This window comes from Cavia porcellus, unplaced genomic scaffold (assembly GCF_034190915.1).
Source record: "Cavia porcellus strain 051 isolate PalLab524CR breed Dunkin Hartley unplaced genomic scaffold, mCavPor4.1 scaffold_1, whole genome shotgun sequence".
Taxonomy (NCBI): domain Eukaryota; kingdom Metazoa; phylum Chordata; class Mammalia; order Rodentia; family Caviidae; genus Cavia; species Cavia porcellus.
In genome coordinates this window covers 59,857,761-59,881,890 of record NW_026947484.1, presented here as the reverse complement: position 1 = coordinate 59,881,890, position 24,130 = coordinate 59,857,761, and the positions used below count along the sequence as shown (strand labels likewise).

The 24,130-nt window shown below is 48.5% G+C and overlaps 1 protein-coding gene across 1 annotated transcript in view; it reads left to right on the top strand.

Annotated features, from left to right (window-relative positions):
• Wdr72 (WD repeat domain 72) overlaps positions 1–20,692 on the top strand; it is a 172,886-nt gene extending 152,194 nt beyond the window's left edge. Inside the window, exons 19-20 of the mRNA XM_023565937.2 lie at positions 14,680–14,784; positions 20,244–20,692. Coding sequence (XP_023421705.1) covers positions 14,680–14,784; positions 20,244–20,299 — 161 coding nt within the window. The 3' untranslated portion in view covers positions 20,300–20,692. The remainder of the gene's footprint in view (positions 1–14,679; positions 14,785–20,243) is intronic.
• Positions 20,693–24,130: the final 3,438 nt, after the last annotated feature.

Here is a 24,130-nt window from a genome sequence, read left to right as displayed (position 1 = left end):
GTGAAGCCCAGTAGTAAAACATGTACTGCCAAGTCCCTGCATGCACTGGCTTAAGACTCACAGTGCTGCTTCCCAGAGCGCTCAGACCTATTCGGTGAGCGGGTGGACTTCGGAGCCTGCTGAGTGCAGAGGGTGGGGAGCAGCTGAAGAATATTCTGGGTCAAGTAAGTTCTGGTCTTTAGCTATGGCCACAGTTATCTAACCTGCCCCTCGTTATCCTGAGAAGAAACCACAATTTTTTGTAATAAATTAAACTTTTTTAAAATGCAGGATTAGTTAAGAAAGATTTAGGCATACTCCTCTCGCCCAGGTTTAACTTGTATTTCAGAAAAAAAAGCTTTGGATAGCAGTTGTTTGCTGTGATGTGCTCACTGCACTGTCCCCAGCAGTGGGAATGGGGTAAGGAGTCAGTGGGCAGCTTGGTGTCAGCACTGGACCTCAGTGCACGCCTGCCACCCTCTAGCACGTCTGTCTTCGGGGGGGGGGGTGGACTTCCGTCTCAGTCTGAGCATTTCCCAAACCTGATATGTGAGTGGAAACTGGTAACAAAGTGTCCAGGGGCTGAGGACTGCACATGAGTAGGGAAGCAAGATCCAGTTCCCTTTCACATATGAAGGCAATAGCTGCTCCTTTAAGAGGCTTTGATCTTCGGGGCTGGGATGGAGCTCAGTGCAGGGCCCCAGGACCAATCCCCAGGAACACACACACAGACACACGCGCACACACACACACACACAGACACACACACACAGACACACGCACACACACAGACACACACCATACAGAGACATGCAGAGACACATACAGACACACATGCACAGAGACACACACGGAGACACAGACACATAGACACACATGCACACACAGACATGCATTCAGACACACACACACCATACAGAGACACACACAAAGACACAGACACACAGACATACACAGAGAAACAGAGACACTCACAGACACAGATATACACCATACAGAGACACACACGCACTATACAGAGACACACACAGAGTCACACAGACATGCACACAGACACACAGACACAAACGCACACCATACACAGACACACACACAGAGACACACACAGGCACACAGGCACAGACACACACAGACACATGTACACACAGACACACACGCACACACAGACACATACAGAGATTTCTCTCCAACTGTATCCGTAATCTAAAACTGAGTTGTATACAAACAATAAACTTCTAAACCCAAGTCAGTGTCTTCCAGAGGCCACTGCTCTGCTGCCTGAAGGAATTCGCGTGGCACCATTTCGCCTTCCTGTAGCCACAGAAAGAAGCATTTAGGATGACTCTTCCGTGACAGCCCACATCTTCTGGTCCTCAGTGTCAGCTTTCTTTCCTTGCGTATTGAGCGCTCATGTTAGGGAAAAGCACAAGAATTACAGGTGACAAGGCAGGAGTTTGTTTGGTAACAGATAACACTAAAGGGTTACAGATCCATATCCCCGTGAAGTTAGAGGGACCACTAATAATACCTACCAGATTTTTACAATCCTAAATGAGACCAAGACAGTATAACTACTTAAGATATGTCTTATGTTTCTAGATCAGAGAAATTTTACGTTATGACATTGCAGTGCCTCGATCTGAGGTCTGGAAAGCTTTCTGCCACCTGAAGGAGTTTCTAAAGGAACAGGTTCTAGAATGCATTCTGTTTCTAGATGGGCAGATTGTGGCCATGCTGGATGCATGGGGACCTCCTGCGTTCCGGCTGTGACTGGCTGAATGTTAGCATCACTCCCCTCCCCCCATAGGTGCCAGTCTCCTGCCCATCTTGTAGATGAGGCACAGAGAGGCTCAGGAACCTGACTGAGGTCATTTGGCGTGTGACGGGCCTGGGCATTTTCATAGTGCGCCGATAAATCTCCGTGACAATGAGCTGTTTGTATCTCATTTGTAGAAGCAGAATCCTAAACTAAACACGGTAGTGATCTTCAAACAGTGTTGAAGAAAACACCTCTTAGAAGCTGGCCAGTTATAAGGAAAGCTGTGTAGGAAACCTTTAACCATCTATTCATACTGTATCATTCAATTAAACCGTCACTCCTAGAAGTAGAAACCATGTGTCACTGAGTACAATCCTGGCCAAATATCCAGACAGAATCATGGCTTTAAGGATTACCAGTCACATAATAAAGGCTAATAACCTAACCCTAAGCACACCGCGTGGGAAGCCGGGCCTGCCATGCTCCGCAGAAGTCAGCAATCTGTTAGGTTTAATGTGAGATTAAGGAGCCATGTGACCCACAATTATGCTGTTTTTCATTAAGAAAAGAACCCCTGATGATGGGTCTTAGCGGACCTCCGCCTGCTCCTTCCCTCTGTTTAATTGGATTGGGGCTTCTCGGGTATCTTTGAGCTGGGCGTCAGAGATGAGCCCGGCTGTTTTTCAGAGCGTGAAGCAGCGGGCAGGGCACGTCAGGTCCGGCTTGTGCAAAGCCTTCATCCTTTGTCAACCAGGTGTGCTGCAGCAGCGCCTGACTTTGAAAGCCCTGAGGGTGCTTTTCCCTCATTGCTGCCTTTGGGCTGCGGGCAGGGTGGGGCTCACCGCAGTGTTAGGTGGAGACCTGTGTATCGTAGGTTCATCTGTCCCAGAGTTCATTTGACAGACTTTGGGACCCTTGGGTGTCCGACCCCAGCCCATAGCAGCTGCGGGAGAGGAAAGATGAAGATTTCCTCTGCTCCTGACTAGTGTGGCTCACTCTGAGCCTTGGCAGCTCTTTGGACCCCCTATTGACAGTAAATAAGTTGGTGTTCTCTTTCTCCCCATTTCTGACTGCCTTTTTGCCTAGTCCAGCTTCCCAGCATCTTTGATTGAGAACAAGATCCAAGAAAGGTCGTTATATTGAAAGACCAAAGGCCACGTGGGCAAGCGAGCTTGCTTGCCCAGTTGCCGCGTGCTCTGTGGGTGGCATAGGCCTTCTGTGTTAATTAATTATTAGCTTATTAGCTCAGAGGGTCAGTGGTAAAGGAGAAAGGGGTCGCTCTGACAGTCCCAGGGATGGCGAGCGGCCAGCAGAGCAGCAGATGTGGGGACCGTCCAGGCTCCAGGCCCAGCTGTGCCCCTTGTGTTCCCTGGTGGCATCTATGCCTCCAACCCAGCGGCTTCGGCCTGCGTGCCTTTGCGATGCACAGTCTCCTTACAGCCACAGCCGCAGGGGGATCCTCAGCAGATAAATGGAATCTGGGTGAAGTAAATTAGTACAAAGCAGTCAATCCGAGTGTCAGCCTTGAGCCACTTCCATGGATAACTGGCTGGGCGGCGGGGGCCAGGGCCGGGCTTATGTGGGCCGAGATCTCAGACACTTTCTCAGGCTAAGGCGGTTTCCAGGCTGTGCAGTCTTGGAAGAGAGCCAGCCTGAGCTGTGTATTGGGTCTGTTGGTAGAGGGGACTCCCAGAGCAGTTTGGTCTTCCTCACTGCTGCAGCTGCACAGGCACCTGGGAGCTGCACAGCTGTGTCATGGGAATCCAGATGTGGATGCAGCCTTGGGCCTGGGCCTGCTGAGCGCTCCCTGTGCTGAGCCTGCCAGGGACGCTACCCAGGGCCCACAGGCTTCAACACAAAATCACCATCCGTTGGCAAAGAGTTTGAGCTTCATCTCCCCTCCCTGCTTGGGTTTTGGGGGATTGATCCACCCGATCCTTAATTCATGAAGGGAAGCAGTTTCCATGCCAAGGTGTGAGTGCAGCTCCCCAGCAGCAGTGGTGTGGGGAGTGGGGCTTTGGCCATCAAGGAGACAGGAGGCCGCTGGATGGCACAGGAATGGCAAACCTCTGAGGATAGCTGTCCCAAGGAGAAAATTTCAGGACAGAACTAAGTGTAGCAGCCACAACAGCCCCCAGAATTACCATGTGCGCTGATGAAATGCCAGGCGTAAATGGTTCTATTATGTAAAAATCATGCTTCCATAACTCAGTGTTCCTTTAGAGATTAGAGTCTGTTTTTACATTAAGATCACCAGAATTCATTTTACCTAGCTCAATTATGACAGATCATCTTCATTTCTTTTTTTCTTTTATTACATTAATAAAAATTTTATTGCCTCCTCAGTGGAATGAAATATCAGCGAGGGGGTTGAATACAGAATAAAAATGTTACAAAAGAGTGAGAATTAGCACAGGCTTCACATTCAGGGGATTTTTCTCTTAACCCCGCACCACCACCACCACCATGCCCTGAGGGAAGGTCTTGCTTCATAAAAAGGAGAAGAATTCTACCTTGAAATCAGAACTTGGATAAAACAATAATTGCTTAAGTATTAAATAAGCTTGTTTTGTGTTTCTGGTCACCTTGCCTAGACTCACATGCCCTGTGTTGTTTCTGAGCACATTAAATGACAGCGTCACCCTCCTGCAGCTGGAAGAGACAGACACGTTTTTGTGTGCAGGAAACATTTCAGGGCGAAGTGTGTCTGTGGGTGTCCAGAGAACATGAATCACAGCAGAAATCAAACCAGATGCTTTAAAAATTGAGTGACCCTTTCCTTGAACTAATAATACAAAAATGGGATCTCCTGTGAGAACAAAATTTGTTTTATGCCTGTATGCTGAGTTCATAGCAGTGAAGTCCCCAGGGTGAATTTAACTCTGTGATTTATGAACTGGAAGTCAGGGGTTTCCCTTCTCCTGTAGGGTGTGGATGGAATCTTTTTATGTGTGTGGCTGTTTGATGGGTCAGGTGGCAATGTATCAAGGATGCTAAGGCCTAGAAACCTGGCTCACAGTAGTCTGTGCAGTGTCTGCAGCTTCCGTGGTCACCACTGTCCAGAACTAAGCTGCCCTGGGCTTAGTATGCACTTAGTTTGAACCTGTTAGGGAGATGAGAGACAAGCAAAGGTTGGCAGAAAATTACATTCTGCGTCTAGTCTCTGAGTCCCCAGTCCTTTGGCTGCAACAGCTCCCTAGAGAGATAAAGATGTCTCCATGACACCTGCACAACTTCAAGGTGTATTTAAAATTCCCTGGGTTCCTACTGATGTGGCCTAGCAAGGTGGTCAGATGCAAGACGCAGACAACGGGATGAGGACTGTGGAACAGGTCAGATAAAGTACTGAGGCAAGTAAATTGCACCACCTTCCCTGCCTTATGTTGGACATGGATTACCTGCCCCTGGGAGGGTACAGCACGCACATGACCAATCCCAGAACTGGAGAACAAGCCAATCACAGACACAAGACTCAGCTACCTCCATGAGTGTGTGAGGCTTGAGAGGCCATCCAGACACTAACCATGACAGTGGGTCAAAGCAGACTCCATGGAAAATGTGGAATTTGAGCTAACTGTTCATAGAGACTGATGTTTTAGTAAGCAGAGGCCTACAGGTTGGGTGAGAATGGATTTCCATAGCTCAGGGCCTGCCCAGGGCACTGACCCAGAAAATAAGTGGGGCCTCCCAGGGACAGTATGTGGCCTCATGGGATGAAGCAAAGCCTGAGTGAGGAGGAGCTGAGAGATGTGGCACGAGGGACGCTGCCCACCTCAGCAGAGGCTATGTCATGAAAGTCCCCTGACGGGCAGTTCTGGAATCCCTAGAAATGACTGCATAGGCACAGGAGTGAGCCTGGGCACCAGGGTGGTACTGGACCTCCTCTAACAGAGGGACCGGACCTCCTCTCACAGAGAGACCAGATCTCCTCTCACAGAGGGACCGGACCTTCTCTCAGAGAGACTGGACCTCCTCTCACAGTGGGACAGGACTTCCTCTCATAGTGGGACCAGACCTCCTCTCATAGTGGGACCAGACCTCCTCACACAGAGGGACCAGACCTCCTCGCACAGAGGAACCAGACCTCCTCTCAGAGAGACCGGACCTCCTCTCACAGTGGGACAGGACCTCCTCTCATAGTGGGACCAGACCTCCTCTCATAGTGGGACCAGACCTCCTCACACAGAGGGACCAGACCTCCTCGCACAGAGGAACCAGACCTCCTCTCAGAGAGACCGGACCTCCTCTCACAGTGGGACAGGACCTCCTCTCATAGTGGGACCAGACCTCCTCTCATAGTGGGACCAGACCTCCTCACACAGAGGGACCAGACCTCCTCACACAGAGGGACCAGACCTCCTCGCACAGTGGGACAGGACCTCCTCTCATAGTGGGACCAGACCTCCTCTCAAAGTGGGACAGGACTTCTTCTCACAGGAAACGGACCTCCGCTCACAGAAAGAACGGACCTCCTCTCACAGTGGGACCAAACATCCTCTCACAGAGGGACAGGACCTCGTCTCACAGAGGGACATGACCTCCTCTCACAGAGGGACAGGACCTCCTCTCACAGAGGGACATGACCTCCTGTCACAGAGGGATGGGACCTCCTTTCACAGAGGGACAGGACCTACTTTCACAGACGAACAGGACCTCCTCTCACAGTGGGACTGGGCCTCCTCTCACAGAGGAGCTTTCTGCAAGTCTCCTTAGACTGTAATTACTGGCTTCTCTTTATTCACATGCATTTTTGCTATCCTGTGTGTGTGTTTCTTATCATTTATCTATGAATCCCTGGATTCTCCAGTGTCCAGATGAGACTCTACTGCTCACCAAGGTCATCTCTGTGTTGGAGTTTTCTCTTTTCTTTTTCAGTTTTGCTTTTTAATTTGTTGGCCCCGCGGACTGACCTCAGGGCTTCCGACTTGCTGGACCCACGTTCGGCACTACGTCCCAGCCCGTTTCTGTGGTTTGAGCAAACATCTCTTTGGTGCAGCAGCCTGAAGAGGCTCAGTGTTTCGCGGGGAGTTAGCTTTGGTATCTGACAGGATGTCTGTCTGTTACACATTGCACCCTACAGAGTCAGCATTTTTAAATGAATGGCTGCGTCTGACACAAGTGTTCACAAAAACAAGTGAGGGTGCTGGTGACTGTGCTTCCGGCATCTGCTGGGCTTGTGGAGAGCGAGGGCCCCATTCAGGCACAGAGGGGCAACTCGCTGTGTGTGCCACGCTCGGCCTTGCCCAGGGACACAGGCTTTGTGCACGCTGATGTGCCACTCAGGTGGCACTCAGATAAAAACAAGCCCCCGACAGGGTGCCTCGCGGTGCAAACGTATGGCGGCAGTGGCGGCTGAGGCCACTTCTTCCTTGCGCCCTTCCCAGGGCCAATGGAGGACAGCGGCGAGGGCACATCCGGAGATTTGACCCTTCTTTCCTACTTCCTATGTGAGCGATGAGTGTGTGCACCCTTGATGGCCATGTGAGACTTACGTCGCCCCTCAGAGGGTACAGCTGTAAACAGGTGTGAGGCTGGGGTTGGCCAATCCCCCACGCCAAGCCTCTGAGGCTGGGCCTTGGGACGTGGGCTCTTCTGGGGCCCAGGGCCAGTGCAGCCTGACAGCTCCTCCTCCCCTGGCTGCAGGGCACTGCTTCTGGCTCCTTCCCCTCCGGACAAGTGCAGACTTTGCTGAGGTTAAATTTTCCTGTCTGCAAATCCTTATCTGAAGTTGGTATATAAATCATGTTTATCTCTAGTCGCCAATGCCAGCCTGATGCTCTCTTGATTGAAGGGTCTCTCTTGTTTTCCTGACCTTTTTCTACATTTTCAAATACAAGCTGGGAAGTTTACTATAAATTCCTCTCGGAGTTGTCTCTCTACTGACTGCTCTTCCATCTGTCAATATGCAGGGACCTATTTGTTTCTTCTTTGGAATCTACTTCTGCTTTTGACGTAGTGCTTTCTCAGACTTCTGAACAGTAAGCGACATGAACGCATTTCTGGCTTGGACCTTAGGCAGAGCATCCACTGACTTTTGCAGAACCCAGACGCAGAAAGAATCTAAGAGTTAATGTCTGCACATTGGCCCCAGGCTTTCCTCTGGTGAGGAAAGAGTCCTTCAAGATAGGTGCTCAAGTCCTTCTTCTTAAATAACAACCTCTGCAGCAGAGAAAAGTGGGGCTAAGATCGCTGTACTGACCTGCATGCTTCTTGCAGAGGGTTTATCCAATTATGAATAAACTCACAAAATAATGAGTCCTGTGTCCCAGTTATTTCCACTGTGTGTTTATTCAGGGATGGTCAGAGACCAAAGTCATGAAATTTGTTGTATTTGATACTGGAAGAAAAACCTCACTGCCTGTTTATCTGCTCATCACCCATCTCCTTGGAACCCAGGGAGATGACACCAAAGCAGCAGGCAACGAAAGCATTGCCAGCGCCTCCCCGAGGACTCCAAGGGGGGCCCGGCAGAGAGGAGAGGGCTGCACGGGTCCTTGTAACCTCCTTTCCTGCTCCCCAGCTCACACTTGCTCACACCTGTCTCCCATGGTATATGCTTCAGTCGAAGGGTTGAGAGCGTCCAATTAGACCTGGTGTTCAAGTTGGCTTTTGACTGAGACCAAATGACTTCCTGACCCCGTCCTTACATGTGAAGAGAGACATCCTTGTGAGGGACTCAATCCCTGTTCATGTAAGTGGAGGAAATCGTCCCCCTCGATCCGCACCACTCACACCCGCCTACCTGTTCACTGGCAGATCACAGTGGCCTGTCTTTCCTCCCTCTGTCAGGAAATCAACCTCACTTAGTTCAGTAAGAATGTGGCCGTCCTCAAGCTCCCTGGCCTACTGTGGCAGCCACTTCTTAGTACCCTGTGATACCCTGACTACATGATTAGTTGGGCTTGGATTTCCTGCCCCACTCAGTACCAGGGACTGAACCCAGAGAACGCTCAGCTACACTCCCACCCTTTTCTTAAACTTCTGTTTTAAAGATCTTGCCAAATTGGGCAGAATGGCTTGAACTTGAGATCCTCCTGTCTCGACCTTCTGAGTAGCTAGGATTACAGGTGTGTATCACCATGATCAGCTGGTCTTGGATTCTTACCTGACAGAATTTGACTCTCAGAGCTGGAGGGCGCCAAAGGTGGCCACGCAGTCAATCTGTTTTGTGAAATAAAAGACTCTAAGGTGAGACTATGAGATGGAAAACTAGGTCCCCCCGGTCTTGTTAATCAGATTTTTCAGTACCACACATTGTCTCCTTGGGAGCTCACACATTCATCTCAATAATGAAATTGTTCATAGTCTTTTTTCTTGCAATTAATACAAATGTTTCAGTGCTAAATAGCGAAGGATTTTGTTTTCTATTCAAAGAATGAGGCAGATGGGATTTTTAAATGCAAACCGCCCGCTGGCATTAATAATAGATTTGGGGTACTTGTCTTAAATTTGAACTGTAAACCCTAGATCTGGGCCTGAAATTTCTACCTTGAGGTACCTGTGTCCATGCCCTCAGCCATCTGGTGCATACCCCAAGCCTCTCGCCTTATGCCCTGTGACAGCCCGGGGTGCAGTGCTGGTCCTGCTCCTCAGCCTTTCCTTGGGCTTGAGGCACCAGCATCTGGATCCCAGGAGCTTCTGTATTTGGGGCGATGAAGCCGCGGTTGGCAGAGTTGTCAGCCAGCGGCCAGTACCGCTCCTCGCTCTTTCTACCTTCCCTCACATGACGAGGTACACTTCTCTCCTGCAGAAGTTACATGCCGATTTTTCCTCTTAGTCCTATTAGCCAACAATTTGATTCTCTCTGTGTGTGCCATTTAAATAAAATAATAAATTCTGAACATTGAGGCAAAGCTAGCCACACAATGGTTACTTTTCACAGCATTCTGCAAAATTCCTTTTTACCAGTTGAAAAGCATCATCCTTAAAGCAGTTCCTGGTAGAAACACCACCCAGAAACTCAGGTTCTGGATCAGATTAGAACTGCAGGAAGACAGCAAAAAGACACAAGTGCTCTGGGCTCACCCTTCTGCTGAAGTTGTCCATAAAAGTTATTGCTTCATTATAAAGAAGCTTGGATACCTAATTTAATTTTTGGTTCCCCTGCGTGATTTCTTTTTCCAGTGTCCAGTCCACATTGAAGACAAAATCAGCCAGGCGTCTGATGCAGAAGGTAGCGATTGCTATTCAAATATAATTAAGAGGTCCTACTGTCGATTATCTCGGCAGATACTCTCTAAAGTCCGGTAATATGTACACAGCGCTTAGCCAGATAGGCTTTCCTGATAAGACATCTGTGCAGAGAGAAGCCACTTTGCAAACTGAATTGGGATCTGTTCAATGTGATCATCTTTGTTTACAAATCAGTGTTATCGCTTTGACATCTCCCTCTTGCTTAAAATACATCACAGCATTTTGGTGACCTGCCATGATGACATTATTATTTACTTCCACCTATATTTGATGCCATTTTTGCTTTCTTTCAAGCCTCTGGGAAGATAGTTCTTAGTTTCTTTCTTGGTGTCTCCTTTGGACTGGGAGGTTACCCAAGGTATCAGGCAGGAAGTTATCGGTTCTTGCCGCCTTGTTGAGGGACTAGAACTGAACCCAGGTCTTCCATTCCGTAGGCCTGACCACTGTCACTTGTGAATTATCTTTATGTCTTTGGTTAATCAGTAGGCAAGCCTTTATCTGCCACCACACTGGTTGATTCGTCAGTTGACCAGCATTTCGCACTGTCCTCTCTTGTTATTAATGATTTTCCCATACACACTCTCCTAACTTCCCAGAAGCCTGTGTGGTGATCAGTGGGACCCCCTGTTCACCTCGTTCATTTTATGGTGTGGGACCTATCATTCGCAGCTGCAGATTTGATTACACTGCTGATGACACGGGTGTTCAGCAAAGGTTCTATTTGGACCACGGTGCCCGAGTACAGCAGGTCATCTGCTGCTGGTGGGCAGGGTGGAGATTTTACTTGAGGACAGTTCTCTTGTTGAGGGGAGAAGCTGTTTCCTACAGTTGTTTACTGGCTTGTTTCTGCTGCCTTTAGCAGCAGATGTCACTTCTGGGAATAATGACCAAAGGAAGGAGGGATTATTGCCAGATGACTGAAGCCACAGCAGAGAACGGAGGAGGAAGTGGAGGAGGAGAAAAAGAGGAAGAGGAGGAGATCACTTATGAGCCTGACAGTATGTTTGCTACAATAACTTCTTCTCCAGAATCTTCCTCATACAGTCTGTGGGGTTTCTCTTAAAGCATTCCCATTCCCAAGCATTGCCTATTAATTGTGATGTCCTTTAGTCATTGGCCGGGCCCTTCCTTTCCGTAGGATCTAGGAGAATTACTTAGGATTACCCAGGAAAGTGCCCTGGGCAGACACAGGCCTGCAAAGCAGGCTCACTCCTCTGTGCCTCACCCCTGAGCTGCTGCGGAGCTGCTTGGAACACTGGCCTTTTGGCTGTCAGTGTCTTGCATGCATGACAGCTAAATGTCCATGGTAGGACAGTCAGCAGATGTGTGTCATGCTGGCCTCTACCTCGACACCTCCCCTACTACCTCCCTACATGGACTATTTCAGAACCCTTTACAGAGGAAACAAACAGTTGACTTTAAGCTGAAGATGAGCCTGGCAACCATCTGCACTACACTGATGTCAGAAATGTCTCTCTGCCAAGATCTGAAATGCACCTTCAAAAACCCCTGAAAATATCCAGGAACTTTAGCAATGGGCTACAAATGGACTTTGGTATTGATAAACAAAAGTCAATATGTATCGTGAAAGGACAACTTACCGTGACAAATGGGCCCAGCATCCATAAAGATCAAAGTATTGACTGTCCAGGGCAAGGGAAGGCCTGTCCATAGCTAACTGGTACAGCTGAGAAGAATCTAGCAGCCATTCAGCCGAGGCTCAAAGAGACAAGCTAGGAGAATTTATTGAAAATGCGTGCCAAGCTGGCAGCACCTCAAATGCACAGGCCTGGGCCCGCGTGCAGTGCTCACACCGCTCCTGCAGTGCAAATCCCACCCACTTCTGTGCTTCCCACAGGAAGGCTTCCCACTTCCTGTGCAAGATGCATTCCAGTTTCCCCGCCACCTGCCGACAGCAGAAGAGTGTCCTCTGTCCCCTAAGAAGCATGCCACCCTCCGGATGTCACCTCCAGGCTCCCTCAAGTTGCTGCCATCGTGCTTCAACTAAATCGCAAGTCTTCTGAGGGTACATTGAGGCTCCCTCCTTTCTGTCTCCTCCCTGTCTGGCAAAGGGCTCTACTCGTAATGAGCACCAGATCAATATTCGTGGATGTCACCATTTCTGAAATGATTCATTAGAGCAGCCCTGGCCACCCATCATGTCAGGCTTTAACGGTGAGCCCTCCTAGGAAACAGCCACAACAACAACTGCAAGTATTCACCTACCCTACCAGCAGCCAGCAGCAGGGAGAAGCCGGCAATTAAACTCACAGAAGCCCCCCGTTCAGTCAACAGAGGGCAGTCACAGCCTCCACAGTCACTTCAGCAGGCTGCCCAGTAAAATGAGCAAAGCTGACACCACTTCAGATTTGGAAGCTAACAATTCACTTCAGCAAAGTATCTAAGAAGAATCCCTCCACTTCGCCACGTGCTCACACAAACCACACTTTTCAGTTACAAGGCAGATACAGGGTAGCTTCCTGGTGCCTGAGATGTGAGTTTGCTGGAGACAGTGGGCGGAACCCATGTCTGACTCTCCAGGGCGCTCCAGGTGTCATTTCACCTGGGGGCCTCTCTATCCCCTGAAAATGGTCACTGGCATTTTATTGTTCCTGGGTCCTCTATCCATACCTTTCTCCCTTTTGGGGTCCCTGATTCAGAGCAGATTCTTCAGACATTTGCTGCTCGATAAGTATCTGTTGGAGGGATGAACTGAGGAAAGGAAGAAGGGATGTGTGAAAGTATGGAAGGACAATAGACCGGGTGACAGATGTGACACACGTTCCCTAATAAACACAGAAGCTACTCCACTGGCTTTTAGGACAAGATGTAGCTTTGGGATTCATTCCCTACTGTAAATACCAGTGTAAGTACTTCAAAAAAGTAACAAGGAAGATGTAGACAGAGAAACACAAAGCAAGCTGGGAAATTTTGCCCAATGTAATCGCTTTCTACAGTGTTCATGTATTTAACTGTTGCATTGAAAACATTTCCCAAAAACCCATCAGTGTGACCTAAGCTGAGGAAAGTTAAAGGCAGATCCATGCCTGATGACCAAGCCCAGCTGTGCCTCCCCAAACCCACATCAGCCTTGGCAAACTCTCGTCATGGTCTCCTGTGGGTCAGAGCAGGAGCGCGAACCGATTCCCCAGAGGTGACGAGAGGGCAAGTCCTCGGGGTCTGAGGACCTCGAGCTTGGTGGCTCCGTGTCCTTCCTGTACTCGCCCTGCAGCAGCATTGCTGTGCCAGGTGCTGGGACAGGCAGGACACGTGGTCCTCAGGGAGCTCATATGGGATCTACTGTACTGTTCTTCAAACAGTACAAAGCTGCGAAATGAAGACAGCCCATTTATCTATTTTAAATAAGAATTTCATACAATTCCCATATTTTGTTTCCAAACAAAAAGTTTTAAGACACAGTGGTTTAAGTCTTGCTCGAAGTTCTGAAACACAGAGAAGAGTCCTGTGTCCCGAGGGGCTGAGAGCAATGAGGGGTCTTGGGCCACCGTTGTCTCCCAGTCTCCTCTGACACACGTCTGTGGGCTCACGCTGTGACTGCTGAGCTCCACAGGCCACCTTAGGGCACTAAGGAGGGTGGCCAGTGACCTCAAGCCACCCCATGGGCACTTGTGTCACTTGTCCAGAGTGCGAGGTGCAGGCTCTGGCCCTCTCCTCCTCTACTGGAGGCTGAGGAAGTGATCCCAGGCGCGCACAGCTGGTCCTGGCGGAGACACCACACAGAGGCCATGTCACACACGCCTGGCTGGTAGATGCAATGTGCGTGTGTCAGTGAGGTCTATGGTGTTGATGCAGCACTGATGACATGCAGAACGCCACCATATTCACGTGTGCACACGTGTGTGTGTGTGTGTGTGTGTGTGTGTGTGTTATTTAAGCACATGGCTTCAGGCAGGTGAGTGGGCTGAGATTAGAGCCTCACTTTGTTTTCCTTTTCCGCTGAGTTACTTGGTGAAGACAGTGCCCGGCTTTTCTGACAGGCAACTGCTGCCCCACGGCATGGGGTGTGTCAAATACACACAGACATGCGGGCCAGGCTGCTGCTCAGGGAGAACACGGCCCTCCATGCATTCTCCACCTAGAGCTCTGGGTGCGGGCGTTCAGAGGAAACGCGTTTGCACACCTGTGCTGGCCGCCGTCTGTGGTCCATGTTCCTGCCTAAGAAATAAGAACTCCTGACCGGTAGTGAAAGACCTACCATCTCAACCCTGCACTCCTTTTCAGTGTACACCTTCTATCCTTAAAGATTTATTTGTAAAGGCTTTGGGGGGTGGTATTTGCATCATCATTTTTAATTCCATGAAAGAGAACCGAAACACATCCAGTGTGTTCATTAGCGCCCAGCCAAGGGTCTTCCCAGCGTGCAGCTGGGCCTCCCAGCCGCCTGGGGTCCTCAGAGCATGAGGGCCGTTAATTGACTTTATTGTTTTAGATTTATGCATTAAAAATACGATTTCTACTTGCAAGGCATCACTTTGTTACTTTGTAGCTTTTAAGCTGATGCCATGGACTTATTTTTCTTCTAAGATAAAGTCACATCTATGGATTTTTCAACTAATTATGTGTCTGCCAATAAATACTTAGAGGATACATTTTATTTCAATTTATTATTTGTGTTTACATAGTGTGTCCCTGGAAGTATCCCTGGAACTGAGAGAAGTGCTTTCATGATGCTGGCTGCCGCCTCCTCATCTCTGCCCCTCTCCTTCTGTCTCCCTTGACTTTTACAGCCACAGCGAGCCCAGGCAAGCATGACAGCGCCTCAGAGATGGCCAGCTTCCAGGACTCGGAGGATGTGCCTGGCAGACCCGTCCTGAAAGGCCCTGGAAGTCCAGGTGAAAGCCATTTAAAAATAGTCAAGTATGAAATGATAAATCTGACACTGCGTTGGGGTCCTGGAGTGGGGCATTGTAGTGCTGTGTTCCCTTAGCAGCAGCACTGTCAAATTAATGGTCAGCCCAGAGGTCACCTCGCAGGGCTGTTATCTCTCTCTCTCATCAGGAATTCAGGCGGAGGAGGTGCAAAGGCGGGTGACTGAGAGGGGAGCTGACACTGTTAGTTCATTATCATCCATTTTAGGCTGAACTGGTTAATACACGCAAGACGGGGAACTGGAGAAAGTTGACATTCTAAGTCTTTCAAATCAGGAGCCTGAGGAGAGCCCAGCGCACCCAGGGAGGCCGAGGCTGGCAGAGGGAACCAGCCTGGCAGCTGGGATTCCACCTCCTTTCCAGATGCAAGCAGGGCGCCCCAGGTGAGGGGGTTTAGCAGGAGAGCAGCCCGTTGTCACGCTGAGCAAGACAGTTACTCTTCCTGCCACGCAGCCCTGCCTCATCTGTGGAAAGGTCCCGCCAAACGTGCTGGAGTGTGGATTTTTGTTTCTGTGTTTTGGTGTGATTTAAAACAGCCTACCCCTGATGACTGACTGACTGACTAAAGCAGAAAGTCTTGCAGGTGGTGAATGACATTCCTGGGGCCACCAGAGCCGCCAGGTGCCAGGAAGTCCCTTGTTACAGAGGGCGAAGCTGCTGCTGCTGCTGCTCCTCTGGCCCCGGCACCCTCGGCCCCTCTCAGCTTCTGTGCTCGCCCTGTTTCCCATGTTTGATTCACTCTCCCTGCGGCCTGTCAGCTTGGTTAAGAGATTTCCAATCTTGCAGCCTTCCCTGACAGGGGCCAGCTGCGAACAGTCCCCTGATCCTTCCCCAAGGAGAGCAGCTGAGATTTAATTTTCAGTGGGAGCTGCGGCCTGTAGTCTATGTCAGGTCTCCGAAGTCATCTCGGGACTCCGTAGGCCCAGCAGTGACAGCTTCGCACAAGGGACACCCTCACCACCATCAGATTCCTCCAGAGACAGCACTGCCTTGCCCCCAGCCTCTGCCCAGACCCAGCGTCCTCTGCCCAGCCCAGAGAAACGCCTGGGCTTGCCAGTGATGGGGGAGGCTATGGGCAAATATACCCACCCCTGCCCTAATGGCCGAAAGAAAACTGTAGGTTCCTCTCATGGACAACAGAAGGGTGCACAGGGTCCTGTTCAGTGTCTACAATGACATTTCTATTTAAATTTCATTTAGTTTGGATTCAAATCACCTCATCCTGCGTGGGTGCCTACAATGTCTTAATAAACTGTTCCGCATCAACCCTTTTGTCAGGCGGTCACATCGGCAAGTCAAGTGTCTGCTGCCTCGGAGTTCATTGCCTCTGACAAGAGCAGAGCGGCTCTGTGCCAACACCTCCCCTCCCTCCGCAGGCACAGCACGGAACCGAGGGCAGCCTGTGGGACTGCTGCACACAAAGGGATCTCCCCCAAAAAGAAAGATTAACCAGGAAACATAGGTGCCGATAAGGCATCTTGACTCCAGGAGTGAATGCTGGCCTGTACACCAGCCGTCATTATGCTGGTAATAAAGGATGAATTACTCGGCCCTTCCTCTGTCCATCCCTGCATTCTGAGACATCTTGCCTTATAGGCCTACAAACCTCTGGAGGCTTCAGTCCTGGTCTCACTGCCTTCCACTGAGAATTTGTGGCTTGGTTGTCATGGAGACATCGTATTTCTCCAGGAATTGCTCATATTGATCCGTGGCCAGGCGTAAATGGCCAGGCGAGTGTGAGGCGTGGGGGCTGGGCAGCCCTCGAAAATGACCAGGGCTGTGGGTTGGAAATCAGCTCATAGCAAACACTTAGGTAAAGAGAAAAAGCAGTCTTATTTTGTCTCTGGGCTTCTTTCCGCACTTCGGGCCATTGTCTTCCTGTATGAGGGACTGAAAGAAACTTGTTAGCCACTTGTCATGCCAGACCCTGGGTGCCGTCCTGACACAGCTGTCACCTTTCGCTTGGTGCCATTTGGGGACACACAACAAAGAGGCGATGGCATGAATTATTTATGGCTCCTTGTGTGAGTAAAATTCTGTGATAAGAAATTAAGACACCTCGGAAAGAGGTGCTTGTTTGGAAAGAAGGATTTTGATGACAGCGTATTTCCTTCAAGTGGGATTGAGGTAAGGAACTTTCTCAGAATGGAGCCCAGAGGAAAGCTTTGCTTTTGGTGAGCAAGGGGAACTTCCCTGAACTGTGAAAATATGACCGCCCACTTCTCAGAGTCCAAAACTGAACTTCAAACTGTCTTGTCCCTCAAGTGTCAGTGTTCCGAGGTGGTGTGCATTGCTCTGGTGGTTCGTTACCTTGTCAGGAACATGTTAACCACCTTAGTTAAGGAAACCAGATTTGGGAATTGTCTAGGGTGAGATCTGAGGAGACATCTTTGAACTACAGAGGTGCTCCAGAAGCTAAACTCGTAGTTGTATTCACTGAAGAGTCATCATATGGGGAGGGCACATGCACATCTGAGTGCATCCTTTGTACACTTCCCACTGGAGCGGTACCACTCATATAGAATCCTGTTAACATTTGCATGTGTGTAAAAACGCCCCACTTACCAAGTTGAGGTGGTCAGTCTCCCAGCTCTAATGGATATTGACCTTACGTGGCTTTATCTCTGCAGTGCTAAGTGACTGATATATTTATTACATCATTTCCAAGGAATAGGCCGGTCCTTTGAACAGAAAGTGAAGGACCGCTTTCCCATACAAGCACAGCTGAGAGCATTGCTTCCTACAGTTCTTTGCAAACAAAGGCTTTTCTTCAAAATCCTCTAGCCGTCATCTTATATAGCACCTAGAACTTCATTCAGTTCCTAATGACACCTGATTTTCATATTCATACATCAAGGACATCGAAGCACAGAAACATGAGAATTGAAATTTTTGAAAAAGTTGAAGTTGATTTTTTTAAAGGTTGATAGTTTTTAATAAAATCAAAATTGTATGTGTGTTCTTATGCATGTGTTCACATGTATGTGTGCATATATTTGCATACATGTATTTGTGTGTTCATGTGTGTATTATTCATTGTAGGCATGAGTTCATGTGTGTACACATGTGCATATGCATGCATATATTCATGTATGTGTGCATATATGCATTTTCATGTGCGTATCTATGAATGTGTTGGTGTGCATGTATGTGTTCATATACACATGTATTTGTGTGTATGTATGTTTGTATATGCATGTATATGTGTATGCATGTATGTGTTCCTGCATATGTATGTTTGTTTGTGTGAATGTGTATATTCACATGTTTGTATTTCTGTATGTGTTCACATGCATGTATATGTTGTGTGTTCATGTGTGTAAATGTTCACGTTTATGTGCTCATGTGTGTGCATGTATATGTATGTATCTGTGTGTGTGCATGTGTTCGTGAGCATGTATTCATGTGCGTATGTGCGTGTACACAGTAATGGCGCTGCCTTGGTTGAGTTACTGCACCCCGTGCATGTTGGACACTCTGGGCATCCCTCCCCAGCCCAACATGCCCTGTCATCAGAGTGCAGTCTGAGGCTGCAGGCTGCTGTGGGTCACCATCCCTCGGACTGGAGCAGCTGTTCCTCTGCTCTCATAGGTGTCCGCTGTGACCCTCTTTGGGGCCATGCTTGGTGCCCAGGTGCCCTGAAGCCTATTAAGGCTGGCAGGGCTCCTTCCACACAGATCACTCCTGGTATTCTGCCCCAGCCCATGAAACTGGAGGTCCTCCCTAGGCCAGGAAGTAGCACTCGGTTGTCTCCTCTTTGGAGCAATTCATAGCAAAGCATTCAGACTCACAGGTGAGCCCAGAAGGAAGCCTCTGTGATGGACACCCACTCACCCCTTGGCTCCGTGGCCCTGGAACCCGGGGAGTAACTCCCACCTCTAGTAATAGAAGCACACAGCCAGCAGCATGGGCCAGCAGCTCCTTTTTTGTGATTATAGGGTCATTAAGCTAGTTTTCTTGGGCTCCTTAAGGCCCAGTTGCCTTTGAACCTGAAAAACATTGTCACAGAAGTAGTTCAGCTGAGCCTTGGCTAGGTAACTCAGGTAACCTGCACAGCGAACAGTAGTCAATCTTCATTCTCCAGAATATCTGTAAAAGAAGGGTCCTGGCTGTCGGCTCCACATCCATGATGGGGAGTACAGTGTCCACCGTTTCTGTGAGGTATTGGTGAGATCTGAAGTTTTATTTCATTTCTTGGAAAATGAAAAGTTTTACTTCCTAGTTCACCAGGCACAGAGACTTCCAAGTAACCTCAGCTGAAAACAGCGGCGAGAGAGAGCGTGAAGCCCAGAGAAGGATGCGCTCACATGGCTTTCCCTGTCACTCCGAAGCAGCTGGTCGTCAGATGCGCCTGCCAATAGCAGACCGTTTCGGGGGCTTTCATGTGGCACATCTGGTGTGCAGGTCCCCATGCATCACTGTCAATCAATAGTACATTTGCATGGATCCAAAGAACAGAACTGGATCTCGTGCAGCTTTCTGCGGAGAAGGCTTTGCAAAAGGCCAAAGTGGGCTTTGCTTCTTTTAGTGTTCTGGCTCATGAATCAACAGCAGGAGCCAGGAAACGCACAGCAAGGCAGATTCGGGGCTGGGTTCCTGGTGAGCACAGGTGATGATGCCCAAGGTGGGGAAAGGTGGGCATGAAAACCACACATCAGTCAGGGCTGTGCAGAGCGCGAGGGGACCCGAGCCGCCTGAGAAGCACCTGGGAGCACTGCCTTCAGGCCGCATTTCACAGTATCAACATTTTGATTAATTTGCCCAAAGGGAAAATTGAGCATCAATGTAATAATTTTTAAAGGAATTAGCATCATGGACTAATTCCCACACACACGTGTGCACATTTAGTAGGCAATATTAGTTTAAGCCAAAGAATCACCTTTGTGACCTTCTGCCAGCAGGAGTGGGGGTTAGAAATCAGGGTTTTTCATTAATATAAAAACGGCACAGGGAAGAACGAGGCGTGGAAGAGTTCAACAGGAAAGCGAACTGAAGTCACAGGTTTTAGCCCCCAGGAAGCCATCCGAGTAGTCTGAGGACTGCATGCTTTTTGATTCGACAGCTCAAACCCTATTTCAACCAGTTTCTAAGGCTTGACCTGACACTGCAGTTGGGGTTTCTCTGAGAACAATTAAACTACTTGAAATTCATGGAAATGTATTAATTTCATACCCAGTTCATCTTGTTAGAAACATTCATCTTCCTTGGCAGTTAAAAAATAACTGAACCTGACACAAAATCACAAGGTGTTTGCCCGGTTTGTAAGAAAAGACTGTTGCTTGCTCCGCTCATGCTTTATTTCAGGATAGAAGAAAGGTGGAAATGCCGGCCGCACCACTTCCTCCTCACCCCGCCCCACCCCACCTGCTCTGTGCTGTCCCAGTCCGTCCCGCTGTGTAACCCAGGCGCTGTGTTCTCTCTAGGTGAGCCGAGGCATCACTCCTGGATAGCTAAGATGTGCTCCTGCAAGGTGTGCTGAGGGCGGTCACTCGACAGAAGCCTGCGCATCACCGAGAGGGGATTCCAGACCTGTTCATCTCCTTGCAGAGCATGTGGCTGTCAGGCTGCAGTGGATTTGCTAACTCCTTAGCCAGAGTATATCGCATGCACAGTTACTGATTGAACCTGCGTGTGCTCTTCCAGAAAACTAGCACCTGGTTCAGCGATGGCGACCTCATAGAGCCATGGCGCGGAGCCCTGACTTCGCCACACTGGCCTAGGTCATCCTCTGTGCCTTCTTCCTATTCTTTGCTAATATTTTCAACAAGAAATGCCAGTGCCAGCCTGCAGATACAGATGTAACAGTGCTTTGGATTTGTCCCCATTTTTTCCATCCCTGAGTTGTATAATAAACAACATTGAAGCAACGTAACACACAGTTTAATATTGCCTTGGTGAATATGATCTAAAGCTTTAATGAATTTGATTTGTTAGGTGAAAAGATTTTGTGTTAGCAGACACAAATTCAGACCAGGTTAATTCAGACCAGGGGCTGCAGTGAACCTGACCCCTGAGCATGAAATGCTGTCAACAAACACCCAATTCTCTGCACTCATCAATTAGCTGAAACAAGTAAAACAGCGTGTCAGTTGCCAAACCCATGTGATCGTGCGTCTGGCCTGCTGACGACATTCAGGCCAGTGTCCTCAGCTAAAGCTGAGTGCAGCGGTCGCAGGGATCTGGGTTGGGGAAGGGAAAATCCACTCCTAACACATACAGTTGGCTCTTATTAAGTGGACACTCTCATGGTTCCCTTCCCAGAAAGAAACTGGATTAGCAGGAATTCTAAAACTAAAATATGCACAGCGATATAAAGAGGAGTTGACATAAAGTGCTATCTATTAAGGCTGTTAGGGATCTGATTTACTTGCTGTGACTTAATTACACCATTCTTTGATTTATAGAAAATCTTCAAAGCTTATTAATGTGCATATATTATAAATACAAATATTACCAAATCTATAGAAAATGAAGTATGAAATATGTGATATATAGCTCTCTGTATCTGAGAGAGAATTTCAAGTTTCATCAAATCAACAGACACTGTTTTGAGCCCGAGTTGGTTTCTGAGCTTGGCTGGAGACAGAGAACAGCACCTCACAGAGGAACGTGTGGTCTCTGCACACAAGGGCTCAGCTAAGGCTTGGCCAGGACATGGGGTGAAGGGCAACCCTTCAGGGCAGCTCCAGGCCCTGTTCTTTGTTTCCTAACAAGGCTGCCTTTGTTGGAAATTATGTCTCAGTTGTGCTTCCCAAACTCCAGCTTCTTGTGGATTCGAATGATCTCAGAAATTAAAACTGGAAATTGACCTGTGCGCTGTTCTGCCCTGGGGAAGCAGTAGCCAGAAGCCTCTGGAAACCAGTTCCAGTATAAAGGAAGCCAGTGGGTTTTGCCGTGCCAGGGGGTTCTCAGGGCTCTGCCACGCCATGAGTGTGGGTGAGGTGGGCCATCCCCGTGCATCCCCGTGTCAATGGGACAGCTTCATGGCCAAAACCTCTTGTGCGCTCATGTTCAGGGCTGTTTTTTGGAACTGTGCTTTATTATTTTCATACTTATGTCTTACTGTTCCCCTTCTCAAAGATGAAAAACACGAGGTTTTAACTGTCGCCACACTTGGCATTTTCTCAGGTCTAAGAAAACCAATATTGAATCCATGAAGACATATTTTCTGATGCCACTAGCCAAAGGAAATTAGAATAGTATGACCCTGACTTTACTAAACAGGAGTTTTACTGATGTTTTATTAATGCCAATCAACACCCTTAACAACCGAAGCCTTTACTTTCTAAAACTGAGAGACTCACAGAGATTTAAATAACACTTCCATAATATCCACATGCAAATGGGTTTGTAACACAAGTTACTAAGTCTGTCCGGACCAATTCACTTACACTGACTGACGTTCTGTGCGCTTTGTTCCTTCCTGTTGTGGGAAGACCGGAAGTGGCGAGTTGCTGGCTAGTGAGTGAAATTGTCCACGTCATGGACAATCCTGGCCACGTTTGCCACCGCTGCGAACTCAAACCTGTTTCTCATGTGACCAAGTCCTCCTGGTTGTCCTGGATGGGCAGTGGGGTCACTATGTCCAGGAGTATGTTTGCCTCAGTCTTTCTGTCACTGTAATAAGCACCTAATTTGAATTAGCTTGTGTTTGTTTTTTGGGAAAGAGAAAGAGAGAGAGATCAACATTTTGGAAATGAAACTGCTTCTCTTTAGTATTTATGTGTCACATAAAGATTTAGGCAGCAAGTGTGTTTAAAATGAAGGCTCAGAATACATTGATTTCAAGTGATTCTAAAATCTTTTCACAGAATTGTCTCACATATTTTTTTTAATTCTAAATTTTTAAAATCTATATTTTAAAATTTATGTTTGGATTGCTCAGTTACTTAAAGACAGTGTTAGACACTTTTATTTTCCACAAAATGTCCAGTGGATATATAAATTGCCCAAAGTCGTGTTTAATTTCATTTAAAAAATTTCAGCTTTGCAAACATTTGCGTTGTACATTTGCATCATTTCTGAGACTTTCAGACCCCACAGGAGTTCCCTGCACATCTTCCAGATGATGTGGCCTGGCTCTGGCCACAGTGGTTTTGGGATCCTTCGCTCAGCTACAGTCTGACCCCTGTGTTGAAAAAAGCAGAAACCTGAGGGAGCTCACCCCCAATTCCCTTCCCACCCCCGGGCCGGGGAAAGGACGGCGCCCTCTGTCCCCAGCAGGGCAGGGTCTGGGTGAGCTCTGCTGGCCCCACCCCTCCACTGACTTTCTCAGACCTGAGTCTTAAAAAGTGGGTATCATGGATTTTCTTTTGCAATAATTAGATTTTATATCCATTGTCTTAAAATATTTTGATCTTGGTCATTCCATATTTTACCACTCCCTGGCCTGGGAACCCTCTCATTAGGCCTAATGAACCCCATTACCCCAGAAAGCACACTGCATGTGAGGGGCTGTGACAGCAGCCCTGTTATAAGTGTGACTGTAACAGTACAAATGGTAAGAAAAGCACCATGGGAAAACTGTAGGCATCTGGACCACTGAGCAGGGAGGACTATTCCTTTCCACCTGGCCACTCCAAATGCCTTTTCCCCATCGCACAGAAGTGTTTTTCTATCACCCACGGGGGTAACCTTTTGTGTCCCACACCTCCTAACTGGAAAAGTAGCCTGAATTTTATTCAGGGACACAAGATTCTTAACACCTGGCACAGTCAGCGCAGGTTTAATACAGCACAGAGACTTGTCTACAGGTGCCCAGTGCCCACAGAAGGCCAACATTCATGACATTGTGGCGCAGTGGTGATTAGCTGGCACAGGCTCCCGGGCCCATCATTAGTCACTTAGCAATCGTTTTAATGGCAATTATCTGCAAAGTCACCCATGGCTTTTGGTCTTACTGGCCCGTGTCTAGGAAGGTGTCTTCACACAGCAGCTCTGGGAGGCAGCATCTCGCCCTGAGGACACCCAGAGACAAAGGCACCTGTGAGGAACTGTCCCAGCCTCGGACTGCTTCCCGGTGAGACCCAGGGCCAACTACAGTTCCTATAAAAACAGCCTCTGGGGTTGACCAGAACACTGCCTTATTGCATCAACTTACAGTTACGCTCTGCTGAAGAAACCTGCTTTCATTTCCCTGTTGCATTTTAGGGTCCGCCAAGTGGGGTGCGTCGAGGTTAAAAACCCTGGGACTTTCCCTCAGGCGGAGCTGCAGCCATCAAATTGTACCTGGGTGCTTGTTTTGTTTTTAATTTTTTTTAATTTTAAAAATAAAACCAAAGTACAACCAAATATTGTTTTGTTAAAAAAG